Raw genomic sequence first — 20,032 nt, 5'->3', positions numbered from 1 at the left:
CGTGCGTCCTCGTCTGAGTCACTGTAACGTTGCCGATCTAAACCGAGTACTTCGATCCGAGGTATTCGTTAGTGCGGACCTACAACTCGGGCTGCTCATCTTATTCTAGGATACACCCCCCTCTCCAAAGACTTTCGGGAGATAGAGGACGCCATTATTGCGGCGGCCGAAGACGAAAGAGGATAAACGTAGCTCGGCCCGTTTTGGACGACGCGTGACCTCCCGGACGCTCCCGACACTATTTTGTACAACCGGCCGATAGCGGCGGTCCCCTCGCCATACACTCACAAACAAGCTGTCGTTCCGGAAGAGGAGGTGTCCTCATCACACACTCTTGACGACGAGATAGACCAATTCCATCTCGAAGACACGAGAGACCTCGCGGAAACCGGTTCGTGGTACTTTCCGACGAGGAGGAAGAAGCCACCGAGGCCTCCGGAATCGCGGGGTTTGTAGTTGCCACTTCCCGAGAACGAATCCGTAGAAGACATGGGACGAATGGAGGGTCTTCTCACTAATAGAGCCGCCAAAGTTGGAGAAGAAGAAAACGGGGACGTCCCAAGTTCCCCGGCTTACTTTACCTCCTCCTCCTCTAGCCGAGCCAAAACTTGCCACCGAAGATCCCAAAAAGAAGAGAAAGGGGGATAATGACGGGGCGATCACTAAAGACCCCAAGAAACCACGCCAACAACTCCCACCGGCCCCGACGAAGGCCGGACAAGTGCAAGGGTAGAGCACGTTCGGGTGAACCCGGGGAAATCGGGGATGAGGGCGCCGTAGTGCACCGAGCACCGGCCACTGGTCCCCGATCTAAGGCTGGACGGCGCTCCTATCTCCTGCTAGTCCGGTATAAGAGGCGAGTTCAACAAGGCCACGCCCACCACCTGGCCGAGGTCCTAGAACGCCCTCTTCGCCCAGGACATGGAGACCTTGGAAAAGATGGGCCAACCACGGCTATTCCTCTCTCTAAAAAGAGACTTAGCATTTGGTAAGTGTTTCTCCTTTTAACAATATTTATAAGTAAATTAGTTTTTGTTATTCCTAACTCCATCATGCTTTTTTACAGGCTATTCAGAGGTCTTTGTAGCTGAAAAGTTTATTGAAGACGCTCGGAAAGTAGCCGAGGGCCGAGCTCGAAACTAGGGTGGGCGAGAAGACCTTAGGTATGCCCTTGCCGAGAACGAGAAGCTGACCTCGGAGGTAGCAGAGCTGAGAGAGAGAAGAATGGGGTCGAGTCAAACTTGAAGACCATGAAGACCCGGATAGAAGGACGGCGCAAACTCCTTAAGGAAAGAAATGAAGAGCTCTCCAAGCTCAAAGGGAGTGCTCGGATCCGAAGAAACAATCGGCTCGATGAAGGAAGAAGCCGGCTCCTTCCAACTCTCTCTTCAAGCGCCAAGCGAGCAAGTTTTGACGAAGGGGTAGCGACCACCGAGGAACGGTGACAGAGGAATTCGCGGCTTTATGCCGCGAATACGTCAAAAAGTATGGGGGGAAGCTTTAAACGTAGCGGGGAGTTCCCCGATCTTCGGATTTGAGGAAGTCCGAGAACGTTTGGCTTCCCCTAGAAATACGAGGAGATTGAAGAGGCTCTGCTGCTACTCCTACCCCCGAGACAACTCTTCCCGTCCTACCTCCGATGGTCCCGGCAAATTCCTGATCCTCCAGAACCTTCTGGTTCCAATAAAGAAAAGGAAGGAGGAGTGGATGCGGAGAAGGACTTGAACCGAGATAGTGGAACCCAACGTCCTTCCAACAAAGACGCGGATAAAGTAAAGCCGGTTATGACTCCTTTTGAGCTGGAGTTGAGAAAGACCGAGGGCACTAGTACCTCTCAGCAAGATCCTCCTCCAACAGCTTAGGACTTAGCTTAGGGCTTCTCTTTTTCCATTCTTTTTTTTTGTTTTTTGAATTATATATTGTAATGTATATTCACCTTGATTAATGAAGAACAATTTCGTTTGCTTTTCACTTGGATTGTGTCTGCTTTTTCTTTATTCTTTATGTACTTATTACAAAAGTTTTCCCATTAAGTCATATCAGAAGTTTCTCAGAGCATCAAAATCTAACTCCAAGGATTGCATAGTCATAACTTTCACATAATCATGCGTATATTATTAAAGATTTAATACAAGGTGACATGGTTAATTCATTTGAATAATACCTCGATTAAAAAAGGAAAGAGGACTTCATATAACAATTAAGCCCTTATAATGCATAACACTGTTTTTAGTAGGTTGTAAGATCCGAGGACCATTCCTTACACAAATTTCCTCAATACTTAGAGATATAAAACTTAAGATCCGAGTTAATAAACAGTAAGGTATTAACATCCGGACACAATCGAAGTTAAGTTTAATCAAAGTCATAGTCCGAAGATAAATCTTAAGCAATCTTTCGTTTAATTCTTCAAAATTGTAACTCGTAAATGATAAGACATCAATTTCCACAAGGTTTGTGGTCCGAGGACTACACTTAACCATGTTTCGTTTGATTCTTTAAAACAATAACTTCAAATGTTAATTTTCCCAAAGTAGGAGGTCCGAAGACCCGACATAACTAAGGTTCTCCGTTTAACAAATGATAAGACATCAATTTCCACAAGGTTTGTGGTCCGAGGACTACACTTAACCAAGTTTCGTTTGATTCTCTAAAACAATAACTTCAAATGTTAATTTTCCCAAAGTAGGAGGTCCGAAGACCCGACATAACTAAGGTCTGTTTAACAAATGATAAGACATCAATTTCCACAAGGTTTGTGGTCGAGGACTACACTTAATCAAGTTTCTGTTTGATTCTCAAAAATTGTAACTTTAAATGTTAATTTTCCCAAAGTAGGAGGTCCGAAGACCCGGCATAACTAAGGTTCTGTTTAACAAATGATAAGACATCAATTTCCACAAGGTTTGTGGTCCGAGGAATAATCTTATATAATTTTCTTTTTGATTCTCCAAAATTGTAACTTCAAATGTTAATTTTCCCAAAGTAGGAGGTCCGAAGACCCGGCATAACTAAGGTTCTGTTTAACAAATGATAAGACATCAATTTCCACAAGGTTTGTGGTCCGAGGACTACACTTAACAAAGGTGCTGTTTGATTCTCAAAAATTGTAACTTAAATTGTTAATTTTCCCAAAGTAGTAGGTCCTAAGTCCCGGCATAACTAAGGTTCTCCGTTTTAACAAATGATAAGACATCAATTTCCACAAGGTTTGTGGTCCGAGGACTACACTTAACCAAGTTTACTGTTTGATTCTCAAAAATTGTAAATTTAAAAGTTAATTTTCCCAAAGTAGGAGGTCCGAAGACCCGGCGTAACTAAGGTTCCGTTTTAACAAATGATAAGACATCAATTTCCACAAGGTTTGTGGTCCGAGGACTACACTTAACAAAGTTTGTTTGATTCTCAAAAATTGTAACTTCAAATGTTAATTTTCCCAAAGTAGGAGGTCCGAAGACCCGGCATAACTAAGGTTCTGTTTAACAAATGATAAGACATCAATTTCCACAAGGTTAGTGGTCGAGGACTACACTTAACCAAGTTTCTGTTTGATTCTCAAAAATTGTAACTTCAAATGTTAATTTTCCCAAAGTAGGAGGTCCGAAGACACATAACTAAGGTTGTTTAACAAATGATAAGACATCAATTTCCACAAGGTTTGTGGTCCGAGGACTACACTTAACAAAGTTTCGTTCTGATTCTCAAAAATTGTAACTTCAAATGTTAATTTTCCCAAAGTAGGAGGTCCGAAGACCCGGCATAACTAAGGTTCTATTTAACAAATGATAAGACATCAATTTCCACAAGGTTTGTGGTCCGAGGACTACACTTAACCAAGTTTGTTTGATTCTCAAAAATTGTAACTTCAAATGTTAATTTTCCCAAAGTAGGAGGTCCGAAGACCGGCATAACTAAGGTTACGATTTAACAAATGATAAGACATCAATTTCCACAAGGTTTGTGGTCCGAGGACTACACTTAACCAAGTTCGTTTGATTCTCAAAAATTGTAACTTCAAACGTGAGAGCTAGCCATAACTTTGAAATATTAATTGACAAAGGCTTATTTGATTAATAATAATACCTTCTAAGATTATTTACATTCCATGGACGTGGTACAACTCGTTCATCTAGGTCGACTAACCTATATGACCCTATGCCTGCTATTGAAACAATGCGGTAGGGGCCTTCCCGGTTAGGTCCTAGCTTACCCCATGCTGGGTTCTTAGAAGTGCCTACAACTTTCCTTAATACAAGATCACCAGTGCAAGTGGCCTTAGCTTCACGTGGGCATCATACCCTCGTTTTAGCTTCTCGATAATACGCCAATTGGACCATGTCGCCTCACGCCGTTCCTCAAGTAAATCAAGATCTTTCTCAGAAGTCCCTCGTTTTTCTCCTCGGACTAAAAGAACTTGTCTTTAGAGTAGGAAAACCGGATTCCGGTGGTATCACCGCCTCGGCTCCATAAGTCATAGAGAATGGAGTTTCTCCGGTGGACCTACGCGGTGTGGTCCGATACGTCCACGAGGACATGAGGAGCTCTTCTACCCACCGCCTTTCGCATCGTCTTCCAACCTCTTCTTAAGCCCGTTGACTATGACCTTGTTAACGGCCTCGGCCTGCCCATTTCCTCGAGGATAAGCCGGAGTAGAGTATCTATTTATAATACCCATCTCACCACGTATTGCCTAAAGGCCTTGCTTTGTCAAATTGAACGCCATTGTCCGAGACGAGTGTATGTGGTATACCGAATCTAGTAACAATATTTTTCCGGATAAATTTCTTGGAATCAACATCTCGGATATCGGCCAAAGGCTCGGCCTCGACCCACTTAGTAAAGTAGTCTGTTCCCACGAGCAACCATCTTTGTTTCCGGCGGCTCTCGGAAAGGGCCCTACAATGTCCAAGCCCCGTTGCGCGAAAGGCCAGGGCTGGAGAGAGGGTTAAGAACCCTCCGAGTTGGTGGATATTAGGGGCGAACCTCGACACGCGATCACATTTTACGGCATAGTCACGAGCCTCCCTCTCGCATATTGGGCCACCAATAACCCCCGAGTCGGGGCTCATGGGCTAAGGATCTTCCTCCAGTGTGGCTTCCACAAATTCCCTCATGCAATTCCTCCGGTAATGATTCTGTTGATTCGGGTGTATACACAACAAATACGGTCCCGAAAAGGATCGTTTGTATAGCTTCCGGTCCTCGGACAACCAGAAACGCGGCGCCTTTCGACGTACCTTTTACGCTTCAACTTTGTCTTCGGGAAGGATGTCATTTTTGAGAAAAGATATGATCGAATCCATCCAACTAGGACCGGCCTTATTAGATGGATGTGAGGTGCGTCGGCGGCTATAAGAGAAGGTTCTAGATCCTCAACGAGAATCACCCTTGGTAGACCTTGAGCCGAGGATGTGGCCAATGTAGCCAAAGAATCTGCATGAGTGTTTCCACTCCTAGAGACATGAGCTAAGGCAAATGAGTCGAATTCGGCTCGGCGACGTTTAACTGGGCCAAATATTCTTGCATTCGGGGTCTCTAGCCTCCATGGTCCCCATGACTTGGCCGACCACTAATTGAGAGTCCGAGAACACATGGATTTCCTTGCCACCCATCTTATGTACCATTCGCATGCCTACCAAGATCGCTTCATACTCGGCCTCATTATTAGTAGCCGAGAAAGCCAATCTCGAAAGATTTTTCAAAGACAATTCCTTCGAGGGGACATTAGAACAAGTCCAACGCCGAGACCTTTTATGATTAGCAGCCCCGTCCACATAAACTTTCCAAGCCGAGGCGATACGGCCGTGATCACACCAACGATTTTTCACCCATGTGCGCTCCCTTTGAAGTTTCTTCTAACAATGGTTCGACAAACTCGCCACCAAATCGGCGAGGACTGACCTTTCACCGAGGTGCGAGGCTTGTACTTAACATCAAAGGCTCCCAAAATGGTTCCCCATTTTGCCACTGCGAAATAATCAGCACTACGCAACACGGCCTTGAGCGGCAACTCGGGTCAAAACAACTACGGTATGAGATTTGAAATAATGAGGAAGTTTGCGCGTGGCGTGGACTACAGCCAGAAGTGCTTTTTCCAAGGGCAAATAGTGCACCTCGGCTTCATTCAAGGACTTACTAACATAGTAGATCGGCCTCTGCACTCCATCTTCATTCCTTATAAGGACTAGACTCACCGCATGAATAGTCACGGCCGGATAAGCGAATAAAACCTCGTCCACCTCGGGCGAGATAAAATGGGTGGCCGAGATAGATATTGCTTAAAACATTGGAAAGGCCGACTCACAATCCTCGGTCCACCGAAACCCTTTCCACTTGTTCAACAACGAAAGAAAGGACGGCACGCCCTCGGTGACCGAGAAATAAATCGTTCAACGCGGCAATCATTCCGGTCAATTTCTGAATCTCCTTTGGGTTCCAAGGCGGTGCAAATTTTGAATAGCCCTAACACTGCACCGGGTTCACCTCTATGCCCCTATGAGTGATCATATATCCTAAGAACTTTCCGGATCCCACGCCAAAAGAACACTTGGAGGCGTTAAGGCGCAACTTATACTTCCTCGGCATTTGGAAGGTGTCGGCCAAATCTGTCATGTGCGAAGGTACCGTCTTACTCTTTACCACCATATCATCCACGTATACTTCTATGGTTTTTCCCGATTCTTTGTTCAAACATTCGGGTCATCATTCTTTGATAAGTAGCCCCGCATTTTTTAACCCAAATGGCATGACCTTATAATGATAGTTCCCCGTTGGAGTAATGAAAGCGATCTTTTCTGATCCTCTAACGCGCGGGGATTTTGGTGGTAACCACGAAGGCGTCCGGGGAAACTCATCCGAGGATGTCCGAACGGTAGCATCTACAGGTTGATCAATCCGTGGCATTGGGAAAGAATCTTTAGGACGAGGCCTTGTTCGGATCGGTAAAGTCCACACATACTCTCCACTGCCGTTTTTCTTCTTAACGACAACGGTATGAGCCAACCATTCGGGGTAGAAAACTTCTTTGATAGCCCCCGCCCTTTTGAGTTTAAGAACCTCTTCCTTCACGGCCTCGAGAATGTTCTCGGGAAGATCGCCGAGGTGGCTGCCTCCTCGGAACGATGGCCGGATTGACGTTTAAACGATGACAAATAAAGCTCGGATCTACGCACGGAGCCTCGCCATAAGGGTCCCACGCAAAGACATCTATATTGTCCTTCGAAATTCCAACAACTCCATCTTCTCTTGGTATGGCAAAAGTATGCCAACTTGGAAGAACCTCTCCGGATCATCTCTGCTATTACAAACTTCTCTAACTCCTCGCAAACGCCTCATCTTGTCATCGCTCCAGTGCCCTCAGGAGCCGTTAATTGCTATGACTCGGATGGGCAAGGTTGATAACTCGACTTCGGCCGACGAAATGCTGCGGCGGAGATGCATTGCCTGGCCAGCCCCTTTGACCGCCGAGGATTTCCTCAACATGTTCCCAGGGGAATTTAACCTTAACGTGCAAGGTAGAGGAGACGGCTCCCAGGGGCGTGCGGCCATGGCCACGGCGAGGATGGCCGTATATGGAGAGTACGCGTCAACCACAATGAAATCTACTTCAACCGTTTCGTGCGGATTGAACGGGTAAACGGATCCGTCCTTTTGGCACAACGGCTCTCCTTCAAAGCTAATAAGAGGTGAGTCATAAGGAGTTAAATCTTCCAACTCCAACCTTAACCCCTTAAATAGATCGGGGTACATGATATCTGCACCGGCTTGCCCCGATCTATCATCACCCTCTTCACGTCATAATTCCCTATTCATGAAGGTAACCACGCAGCATCGTCATGGGGCTGGATAGTTCCTATTTTATCCTCCTCGGAGAAACCCAAGACAGGTAAAGTGCTCTTTAATCTCTTCGGCCTACCACCCACATCCTCGGCACTGCGGATGGGAAACCGCCATGACCCTAGTGGGACCCGAGCCGGTCCTGTGTGCGGCGAAGATAACATTAATTGTTCCAATGCTGGCCGAGATGAATCGTTCCTTTGGTTGTTTGAACCAACTTGGACCGACTTGCCCGCGGGGTCGACACAAATCGCTTCAACTTTCCCTCTCCGACGAGCTGCTCTAGATGGTTCCACGTGGTCCGGCGGTTCTCGGTAGTGTGGCCCACATCCCGATGGTACCGAGGAAAAGGTTTTGATTTCTTCTCGCGAGGTCCCCCTGCCATCTTGCCGGCCATCTAAAGAAGGGCTCTTTACGAACTTTTTCTAATAACGATGTACCGGTTCTCGGAACACGGTATTTACGGCTTGGGTGTCCAAGCCGGATTGTCCGAAATAATCCCTCCTCGGCTTGTTGTTGTGATATCCGTCCGACTGGAAATCCCTTCTCTCCCTGGCGGGATAACCTTCTCCTTTCCTTTTCCTATTTGCTCGGTCTTCCTCTACCCTTTTATATTCATCAATACGATCCATAAGACGACGTACGCTCGCGGACGGGCTTTTTCGTCAAAGACTTTCTTAGGTCGTGATCGGTAGGGAGGCCTACCTTAAAGGTATTTAGCGCCACCTCATCAAAGTCGCCGTCTATTTCATTAAACATCTCCCAATATCGTCGGAGTATGCTTTCGGTGTCTCCCCTTCCTTCATGACCATGGATAGCAATGAGTCCGGTGGCCGAGGGACTCGCTACAAGTAATGAACCGAGAAGCAAACGCCCTAGTTAGTTCCCCAAACGAGCCTACGGACCCCAGACTTGAGACCGTTGAACCATCTCATAGCCACGAGTCCCAGTTTGGAGGGAAGACTTTACACATCAAAGTCTCGTTGTGTGAGTGCCGCCATCCTTTGGTTGAAGTGACTCACGTGCTCCACCGGATCAGTCCGGCCATTATAGATGGTAAACGTGGGCTGGGTGAACCTCCCCGGGAGCCTCCCCTCTCAATCCTACGTGAAAACGGAGATTTAGAGAGTTGGTGCAACGCCCTACTCATGGTATCGTTGCCTAAACCCCTAGGACGAAGCTTCTTACGTCTGCGGATTGGCTGGTCGTTCTCCTCACCAGAGGATGTTGCACTGGTGGGGGAATATGACCTTGAACCGTAGCCATGTCCCCCATCCTTCTCTGAGGAAGAACTAAATGAGGACGGGGAAACCTTACGTTTAGCACGGCGTAACTTCCTCTTCAAACGATTGATTTCCTTCTGCATGGATTTAGAGCCCTCATCGTGGGTAGTGCTACCCCCTCCATGAGTATGGCTAGCCCCTGGATATTCTGTATAGACGCTTCCCTCACGATCCCTACGATGTTCAAGACGTTCGAAATGATCTTCCAGTTGTGATCCTTGTGACTCTGCATGGTGAGAGCCTAAGCCTGCCATAATATCCCTACTACTCCTAGACTAGATTCCCACAGACGGCGCCAATTGTAAGTGCACAATTGCACCTGGACCCAAGAACAGTTATGGGCTCAGGCCCAATGAGCCTTAAACAATAAGAATTTGTAGAGTGTGGGCTTAAAACCCAGGTTAGAAGTATATGAGGATTAAATGACAAACTAAAGATTGCAAGTAATTGAAAACAACAAGGAATATTGTAACCGGGCCTCCTCGGACGTAAGCCGAGAGCTGTTCTTCTATTATATCTCACCCTTTGTCTTTTGTCTTTTTAGGTTACAAAAAGTTCCATCCCGTTTCTGTTCCAGGTCCCCCCTTAAATACTCCTCTTTTTAATACTTTATACACGTGTTGCCCCAATTCCTCCCTTAGCCTAGATATTTCTTTTCTTAGTGCCTTTGAACAGTAACTAGAAGTTTCCCTTCCACTGTTCAAGTGTCACCTCCCCATTAATGCGACGGGGTGGTAGGTGGGGTCTTTAATGTGGAAGTAGCAGCCTTTATTTTTTACATTTCTTCAACACCGGTGCTTCTGGGGCATTCTGGGGTTCACCCCCTTTAACCATTGGTCTTGACCGTGCCACTCCCTAACCTGTACCATGAAGTCCCGGGTTCTTCGGTGTCAGTCCGAGGGGAAAAGCATCCTCGGCTCGGTCCCCGGATCCTCGGCGTATGGGCTGACCTAGAGTATCAACAAGCCCTAAACCCAAGAGTAGGTCGGCCTTCCTTAGCAAGGCCCAATGGCCCATATCCCTATTAAGATATTTTTACTCCCCACAGTAATCTTATATTAATGTAATCTTAACACAAGAATACAACTTTACATTATTTAGGAATGTAATAAGATTAAGATAATGTAATATACTTTGTAATTTTAAATTATAATAATGTTAGAAAAATAAAATATACCAAAAATTTTAATGTTACATTATCATGATGTGCATTACATCAAAAGCATATTACAGCGAACGGAACGTCTCTAGTAGTAAAAGGTTGCTTTTTTTTTTTTTTTTGGGGCTAAATTAAGGAGAAGCTCTATAACAGTTCCTCCTTCCCTCAATGCGTTGTTGCGTTACTTGCGTATAGGTTTTCCACTATAAAAATAACACCAGTAAGCTCCTAAACACATGCAAGAAACATGCGGTGTCATTCACTTTGTGTGAAAAGAGTGATCAATTTAATTTAAACACTGCTTTTAAGTTTATAAATCATCTCAATAAGAACTCTAAATTATCATAAATCAACTATAACTCCAGATAAGTGGTTGATTAGATGCTTAATTTTCTTGAGGTTAAAATAAGCTTAACCAATAAGATGAGGTTGGATATGCAGGCAAACATCATGACTGGAACTTTAAGGTTAGTCATGCTCTTGTCATGCATGATGATGGTTATTATGATGCCCATGATAGCAACAGCATCATCGTCAAAGTCGCCATTATTATCAGCACCATCAATGGCATCTGCTTCGCTTCGCCCACAACAGGAGATGCACAGAGGAGAGGAACAGCACCAGGTTCAACCAGAGATTCTTCCAGAAGACTATGGCATCTCTGATCCCCCACCCAACATTGGTAGAGGAGCCTACGCCCCTATTCTACACTAAGAATTTTGATGTTGTTCTAGTTCCCAGGTTTCATTTTGTAACCCAACAAGAACCTGAATATGATGATATATACCATCTTACATGGCGGTGCTACATTTGTATAAGTTTCTTGTTGGTACGCAGTTTCTATTAATTTAATTAAATATTTGTAATATGATGTTCTCTATTTCTCTAGCAGTAAATTTTATATCTCCACTGTATCTGAATCATTTCAAACCCATGACCCCACCCCTCAAAAAACTCTTTTAATACGTTATAATAGACTCTGTAATATAATAACTATTTTTTAAGGATAACTATTCGGTTATTTGGTTGTATTTTTATTAATTACAAGTAATAGTTATTCCTTACAAGGAATAGCTATTATTTAAAATGAAGAAAAATTATTCCTTACCAAAATAGTTGTAATAACTATTCCTTAACCTACATAATAAATACAAAAATAAAAATTACTAAAAGACCCCAACACTAATAACTCTCTCTCTCTCTCTCTCAAGAATTAATTCATAATTTTTTTACTATTTTTTGGCTTCATTATCCTCCATGTTAATTTTTTATTTCTACTATTATTCTCACTATTTGTTCTACATTCAAAGTTCAATGATGTAAAAAAAAAAAAAAACCCACTATGCTAGCATGTAGGGGTGTTAGTGGTGTGGTGCGATACAATGCAGTTTTGGGCCATTTTTAGTATTGCACCTTGCATTATTGTTTAACTAAAATCATAACTGTACTGCACCTTATTTTTGCGGTTACATGTGTAGTGCGGTCTAGTTTAGAGTTTAGCCAAAACCATAACCACACCCACACCTCATTTTTGTAGTCACATATGTAGTACTATATATAAGATGCAGTTTGAACGATTTGAATGGTATATTTTCAAATTTTGGGATTTTCCTACCCAGTCCAAAATGAATTTTTCCCTTTGTTTTGGGCCAAAATTTAAACTATTGAGCTAGTTTCTTTATTTCGGGTTGGCTTTCCTAATCAATATTTGTTAGGGTTATTAAACTTTTTAAATTTTTTTTTTTTTTTAACTAGGTTTATTGAACTATTATTAATAATATTTTTAATATTAAAAATAAATAAATATATTAATATATAGAGAGGGTGCGGTGCAGTGCGGTTTATGCAGTTTTCTTATTATAAAACCGCAAACCACACTACACCATGCGATGCAGCGCACTGTTACTTGCGATGTGGTGCAGTTATGCCATTTTCCGAGCGGTTTTGGTGCGAATTTTGTGGTTTATGTGGTTTGGTGAACACCCCTACTAGCATGTTCTCTGTTATGATTTGGTATTAAAATTTTGAAAATTATAAATTGTATTTAGTTTTATATTATTTGTATTTTATAATTTGGTATCTATATGTTGTGATAAAAATAACTATATTACTATGATATGCTGTTATCAATTTTGTATATTTATTAAGATTAATTAATAAAAATAATACTAAGCCATATTGTAAAATATATATCTTTTTAAAAATGGTATTTTAGGAAATTTGATAAAAATATAATGACATTCTACCATCTTAACATAGATTCAAGCTTCCACTACAGTTTTACCACCAAACAAATTAATAAGAATGGTTATGCTATTCCAACTTTTTGTATTACTTGTAATACTTATTCCTATTACAATGTAACTTCGGCCACAAGTTTAGAACAAATTGCTCTTTGAGCTGACCATTTATCAACTCACAAATCTAGGACAGATAAAACATATTAGAATAAGGCCTTTGGTTTCTTGTGTCAAAGTTGGATACAACACCCCTAACGTAGGTGTTAGTTTCCCAATTGTTAGGTCTATGCCCATGTGATAAAAATGTTGTATGCAACCATTACACAAGATAATAAATTCATCCTTCCTCAATCCAGACAAAGTTGTTCCACATAAATGGAAATTTTTTGAGACGTTAAGGGGACCCCATTTATCATTCGCAATCGAAAACAGCCATAGGAATCTACTTAAGTGCTAACTAAAATGAACGCCTTCAAGTATGGAAAAACAGATCATGATTGTTAGCATGTACAAAGAGTGAAGGTAAACAACAATTGCGTTCAGTATATCCCAAAGATTTTCAAGTTTCTTTGTTTTGCAAGTACAAAGAAATAATGACGTAAAATCTAAATTTATTGCATAAGTAAGATGAGCATGTTTCAACAAGAAAGACGTATATATTAGTAGCAAAAACCCAATCCAGCCCAGCCCAACCCAACCCTCGGAACAAGAATAGAACCACCATAAATAATGAACTTCTGATGAACCATGTGGCCTGAATTCACGTGGCAATCAAGGATTAGCTGAGCGTACAGGCTCCTTTACTTGGTGGAATATGACAGTATAACAGCAACAGCATTGTTCTTCATTGGAATTTGGAATAACAGAAGCACCCCAATGGAAGACCACACTGTCTTGGTCAAAAATCTGGCAATAACTTACCTATTTGACAAGAAAAAACAGAATCAGTTCTGGGACAACAAGGTTAAGCATAACTAAAAGAAGGAAAAAAGGGATGCCTACATGCCCAATGGCAGTTGAAGGAATTCATTGAATTGTTAGCAAAATTTAAGTTGAGAACATTATGCTATTAGGCATTTTTGTATAAATTAGAAGAGACAATAAAAGGCAAAAGTGAGGGTGCAAAGATTTTGCATTCTAACTCACAAAGAAATACTGATGGGGAAGATTTAGAGAAAATAGGGCCTGAGGAAGAAGAGGTATCAATAATTTCTTTTGATTACTTTCACTTTCTCTACATAACCAAATAAGGAAAAACAAATCTGCTATTCTTTTCTCTTATTTTCCCTAATTTTATATCTTATCTTGTAGGAAGGAAACTAAGATTCTGTTTGTTTTGTTGTAAAATATTTTGTCAAAAAATATTTTCAGCAAAAGACTTGCTTATTTTCCAAAAATAAATCTAAAGCAAACCAAACGAAAATAATAGTTTTGATTTTGATGCTTTAAGCTCCATTTGATTGCTTAAAGAATTTTTTTCTATAGAAAAATGTTTCAATTTTCCCTCAATTTTCTCTGCACCGGCAGCAGAACGGGCGGTGATTGGGCCAGGTGCAGCGGTGGATTGAGTTAGTTTCACACTAGCATTAGGTGGCTTGCGGTAGGGTTCACAGAAGCTGCGTTCATAGACAATACGATTTGAACGGCTGGGCTAGCAGGTGATGGCTGGGTTTGGCAGAAAACAGCAAGTATAGGAGGGATGAGCAAAGAAGGTTGGGGTGGTGGGGTGGGGGCAGTCTCTGTTTGTGTGAGAACTGATAATAAATAAGATAGAATTTCAACCTATGGCATCCACTCTATGATGATTGCTCTTTATTATGAAGCCAAGACATCAATCGGTTTTAGGTCATGATAAATAAGATAGAATTTCAACCTATGACATCCACTCTATAATGACTGCTCTATATCATCAAGCCAAGACATCAATTGGTTTTAAGTGTAGGTGAAAATTCGAACCCCAGATCTCTTATTCTACGACAAGAGACTTTACCAATTAAGCTAACTAGAATCCACGAAAAAGTCAAAAACGTTTTATGACTATTAAACATCAGAATACATCAAAACGTGGATTTCTTTGCCATAGTTGAGGTCTATGCTCATCTAGTTTTTTAATTCTTCCTCTTAGTCTTATGTTATTATCTTTTTTTATAACTAGTATTTATTTTTTTGATAGGTAATAAGAGTAATATTATTGATAAAAGTTTTTTTTTTTTTTTTTTAAAGGAGAATACAAGGTGTTCACGATGCTGAACATAGAAAGAACAACAACCAACAACATAGAAACAAAGAAATCAAGAGACTATTCTAAAAGAAGAAAGAAACTCTATAAATTTTTTATAAATAATATTAGCAAACCTTATGTTATTATCTATTTCTCTTTTCCTTTAGTGATGCAGCAATTCCATTTACGCATTCAACAATTACCACTCACATAAGATGTATGGAAGATGGGCAAGCAACAGCAGCAACTTTCTGAGCACGCTGTGCTTCGCTCCTATAAAGCTCCTTCATTTCTTTTTTCACACGCCTTGCTTCACGGCGTTCCTCCTTTAAAGCAGCCTGCAAGCAGAAAAATCCAACGCCATTATAGTAGACAGAGTCGAAATTAGAATATACCATCACAACAGTGTAAATCCAGGCATGATTTCTTAAAGCAACAGATGCTTGAATAGACAAAGTACTGACTGCAACTTATTTCCTTCTGAAACATATGTCGTAATGGCAGTTTGCAGACAGGCAAAGGACCGAAATTTATTATATCAGCCAATATTATATCAGCCAACAGATGTTTGAGGCACTGACTATTCAAGAATTCACATAAGATGAAACAAGCAGCAAGGAAATACCTTCCGATCTTTCTTCTCCTCCTTTGATTCCTGACCATGAGGTTTCCTCTTCTGCTGCTCCACTTTGTTGCTAGCCACATCCTTCACTTTTTCTGCAGCAGGTTTTCTACTAGGAGGTAGAAAATCCACTGGAAGCTTCTGTTTTCCTTGAAGGGATATTACATGACTTGTGGCACCCCTGGCATTGGATACAGTTTCAGCCAACTTCTTTTTCCTAGTTATTGGAGCCCCGATCTTAACAGGGTGGTTATCACAATTTGTATACGTGGAAACTATGGTTTCACAATCCCACATTTCTGATTCATCACTACTTTCTTGTTCAAGAATCATATCTTTGTCTTCATTTTCACTTTCGTTTTCATACTTCTCAGCATATTCCACAATGCGATGAATCACATCAGCAGCAGTCTCTAATAGCTCTTTACTTTTTGGTCCCTCAGTATCATGCAATAAATCTGCAGGAGCCCTATATTTGCCATCAAGCTCCAAGTCATCAATCAAACTGTCACCTAGAGTATGTTTGAGCTTCTCTGCTAGGAACTCATCTTCTTCAGCTACATAACCACCATCATCATCATCATCATCATCAGTACCATATTCTTTACGTTCAAGCTGGAAAAGATAAAACACTGTGAGAAAGAGAAATCTAATAGGACAAGAGAAAGTCCATCAAACAAAGGAAGATAGTGATTCCACCGTATAATTTAAGCTAAAAGGGTAAAAAGTTTATTTTTGATAAGTAAAGAGGATAAAAAATTTTCCTTTTATTTACAACAAAATCTGTAATAAATGCGTCAAGGCCTACCAAAATTCCCTGATACTTGTGGTACGTGATCAAGGTAGACAATCGATACAAATTACCCAGTAATAGCAAATTCCTTTGCAGCCATGTAGAATAACAGAATAAGGGGGGAAATCAAAACTCTTCATGAATAGAAAGATTACAGGTCGTTGGAACCCATGCATGAAATAACATAAATGACCTAGTGATATGATAAAGCTTCAAATCCCCCAGGAAGCAAATTAACTGCATGGATGTCATCTAACTCACATAATAATCAAGGTTTAAACACACTAAATATAATGTGTACAAAGGGAGCGCACGATTTCTAACACCAACAAATTGGGCTCAGCTCCCAAACTGTATGTGAACTGCCTCATATGACTCAGCATCAGCTCATCCACCTTCCTCAACTCCTCTCAACACACACACAGACAAACTGTTATGTACCTATCTAAGATGACCTGCATATATACTTGTCAATTTTTTTAGCACCTTCTTCCTTGTAGATTAAAGCTAAACCTTAAACGGATGATTTTTTTTTCCTGGAATCGATTGCTTCTTTTCTTTTTTTTCTATTGAACAACTATTAGGCACAAGACGTTAATATTTGAAATTATGCAATGAATTAGCACACACCCAAAAGACTTTGAACGTACAACATGACTAGTGGCGGTCCCATCAATATTATCAGCAAAGTCACATAATGTATGCGCACCACCTCAGTTAATCAGAATCAGGAATCACTATGTTATTAAATGCTTTACAATCTAAGGCTAAAGAAAATTTAAACTTTCAAGTTGTTGATGAGAAGAATTATGTAGAAAAGCCAAAAAGAAGTTCCAAACATAGATTTATAACAATGTGTTTACAGAGAAATTTAGAAAACAAACAATTTTAAAAATAGGAGGAAAGAATAGGAATTAAAACGACATAGCACATTGGAATGCGTCCAGAAATAAAGTGATCCAACTGGCATTTAGTAAATTGAGCCTAGAAACTACCTTAGGGTTGGGAAACTACCTTAGGGTTGGGAAACTTAAATAGTTAATTTCGATACTGTTTTTTTTTCCTGGGGCTACATGGAAAGGCTTCTTAATTGTACCATGTGATACATAGAGTCCATTATCAGAGAAGACATCACAATTGGAATGCCATTGGGTCGAGCAATGGATCAAACGATCAGAGCGGTTTGTGATATGTATTATGCTACCTTATTGTACCATCTTCTTCAGTTTTTCCTTTTATTCAATATACATATTGGACCATCTTGTTTTAGCATGTAATATGTATTATGCGCACTACTATTTATCTCTTCTTTGGCAAACTTAGTTTTAGACTTAGCTTACACTGATCATGCATCCTAAAGACTAATATAATAAATGAGAAATTCAACATTTTAACGCAACCCAAATATGCGATTATCTAGAAAAATAAAGAACAAAACAAGAAAAAGTAAAAATTACAATGAAAAACAGGAAAAGAAACTCACTAGATCAAATTGCTCATCCAAAAGACGAGGGGCACGTGGCTTGTCACCCACAATTTCATCTCCTTCTTTCACCAGCTGATGTCCAACTCCATTCTGAAACACAAGGCTATCCACAACTTCTTGTTGGCCGGAAGCACCGGCTTTATCAACCACATTTTCGGGTTTTTCCTCAACTATATTCAATCTACTATCCTCCTCTTCTTCTTCTTCCGCAAGGTTTGCCTGAACAACAAAATCCTCTTCCAAGTCCTCGTCATCGGAAGCAAACCGCGACAAATCACTATCATCAAGCAATGCAGCAACTTCAGGATCAACGGCTTTCTGAAGCCTCACACCAACAGTCTTAGACGCAACACTGAAAATCGATTTCTCATTGGAATCAGCATCCCCTTCAGAAATCCGTACTCTCGAAGCATCATATGCCTAAACAAAACAACAACACACATTCACATCAAGCTTATTCCAAAAAATTTAAAATTTTCTCAGCATCCAAACAGAGTAGAAAGAAAAACAAAACCTAATCCGACCTTGACGTCACGAGGAAGCTCCTCAAGCTTCGCCTTCGGATTCTGATAATACGCGGAACCACCACCAGTGTTCTTAATCTCCCGCAAGTGCTTCAGATAATTATAACCGTCATCCGGAAACCCTAGCTCCAAAATCTCCTTCCTCACGTTCTCCGGCAACGTTCTCCTCGACGGCCCCGCCGCCGGAGTCCCGAAAACCCGATCATCGGCCTCGTTATCATTGTTATCCTCCGGCGCATCCGCGAATATGGAATCGGAATCGCCTTCGTCTTCGTACTCGCCGGAGTCGGCAAAGAGGGAGACGGGGTTATTGTCGATGCGGACGAAGACTCGGTCATTACCAGGTGAGTCGTCGTAAATGGGATCGGACGAGTCGCGGGCGATTAATTGGAACGTTGCGGATTTCTTTTTGTCGATGAATTTCTTTTTCCTGCCCATGTTTCTGTTAAAGTGAAATTTGGTAAATTGAAAGCAGGTGGGTGAGAATGATTGAAGCTGCGATAAGTTGAGAATGAATTGAATAAACCCTAGCCGCTGGTCCGTCTAAAGAGTAAAAATTCTAAACCCTAGAGCCAGGAGAAAAAGGTCGAATCATCAACACGTGTCATTTTAGGAACTACTGTCGTTTTCTTAAAAAGATAAATAAAAATTGTCGTTTTGTTAAAAAGATATAAAATCATTTTACGAACGACTGTCGTTTTGTCAAAAAGATAAATTAAAATTGTCGTTTTGTTAAAAAGATAAATAAAACATAAAAAAAAAAATTCCGTTGCCGGGACTTGAACCCGGGTCTCTCGGGTGAGAGCCGAGTATCCTAACCAACTAGACTACAACGGAGAGTTGTGAACTAAGTAAAATAAAATTACATATATGCTTAGTTGATCTGAACTCAAATACACCATGCAAACTTTATTCTATTTTTAAGCTATTTGACCTTATAATAAATTTTACACAATACTATTTTGGTTTAACCCAACAGCCTAGATTCATGACATGTTAGGGATATGGTTAAAGACTAAATTTGTTCATAGGCTAATTGTAAACTAACCATAATACTTTGTACAAGTTATAATATGTATTACATGTACTACAAAAATACAAGTCGTATAAAGTCATATAAGTATATTGAACATAAATTGATATTTTTTATCCCCCTCACCCTCAAAGTGTCCATGTAAGCTTAAAGACAACTTGAGTTTGAAATGTGAAATGGAATGTGTAAAATAGATGTTGATGACATCGTATGGTAGTGGCTGGTGACAATCGATTGGAGGATGGTTGTTATGGTCGACTAATGGTTGTACTAGTGACCATAAGGATGAAATCAACAAATGAAAGCGTTGTGGGTGGCCGAATGACAGTGACACCCATAATCGGAATGATGACATTGGTTGTGCATAACATCATCAATGATTGTTCAACAATTGGTTCAAGGGTTTCATCTACCCTTGTGAGGATTATCTTTGGTACCATATTATAATTTTTATGTGATCAAGAATGTGAGAGCAAAATTGAGACCTAAAATAAATATTTGCGAGATTCAGCTCGATACCTTACATATACAATATCAAGCCCTAACAGACTTCACATTTACTATAAGTTATACAAATATATTGAATCTAAGCTGATGAGTTGTCGTGCAAAGAAACACAAACAAAAAGGGGGTTAGGAAGGGGGGGGAGGGAAGGGAGAAAAAAGGTGCTTATAACTTTTTTGTTTATAATTGCAATCCTTGGGCTTGGGCTTCTCGAACCTTAGAAAAAGATCTTCCAAATCATCAGGCCAATGGTCCTTTCCGATTTTGTGAAAGACATCACATTAGGAGTAAAGTACTCTACAATCGTCCCTTGATCAAATAGGAACCTAGT

General features: G+C 41.0%; 1 protein-coding gene and 1 non-coding gene across 3 annotated transcripts; both read right to left on the bottom strand.

Moving 5' to 3' along the window:
* Positions 1 to 12,995: 12,995 nt before the first annotated feature.
* On the bottom strand, positions 12,996 to 18,770 carry LOC142620579 (uncharacterized). 2 transcript variants are annotated; one of them, XM_075793939.1, is made up of 5 exons: positions 18,165 to 18,770; positions 17,638 to 18,060; positions 15,365 to 15,976; positions 14,950 to 15,077; positions 12,996 to 13,439 (listed from the first exon to the last, which is right to left on the bottom strand). In XM_075793939.1, the coding sequence occupies exons 1-5, from the start codon at positions 18,600 to 18,602 to the stop codon at positions 13,436 to 13,438; spliced, it is 1,605 nt and encodes a 534-aa protein (XP_075650054.1). In that variant the 5' UTR covers positions 18,603 to 18,770; the 3' UTR covers positions 12,996 to 13,435. The 2 variants fall into 2 exon arrangements, 1 of the variants encoding a protein (XP_075650054.1); XR_012841634.1 differs by having other exon boundaries at positions 13,302 to 13,439; positions 14,874 to 15,077.
* A 158-nt stretch (positions 18,771 to 18,928) lies between these two features.
* TRNAE-CUC (transfer RNA glutamic acid (anticodon CUC)) lies at positions 18,929 to 19,001 on the bottom strand. Its single transcript has one exon. It is a non-coding gene; the product is annotated as a tRNA-Glu (tRNA).
* Between the last annotated feature and the right edge of the window lie 1,031 nt (positions 19,002 to 20,032).

This window comes from Castanea sativa, chromosome 1 (genome assembly GCF_040712315.1).
Source record: "Castanea sativa cultivar Marrone di Chiusa Pesio chromosome 1, ASM4071231v1".
In the NCBI taxonomy this organism is placed as follows: Eukaryota; Viridiplantae; Streptophyta; class Magnoliopsida; order Fagales; family Fagaceae; genus Castanea; species Castanea sativa.
The sequence above is the reverse complement of the archived record's forward strand: the minus strand, read 5'-3'. Positions and strand labels throughout refer to the sequence as shown.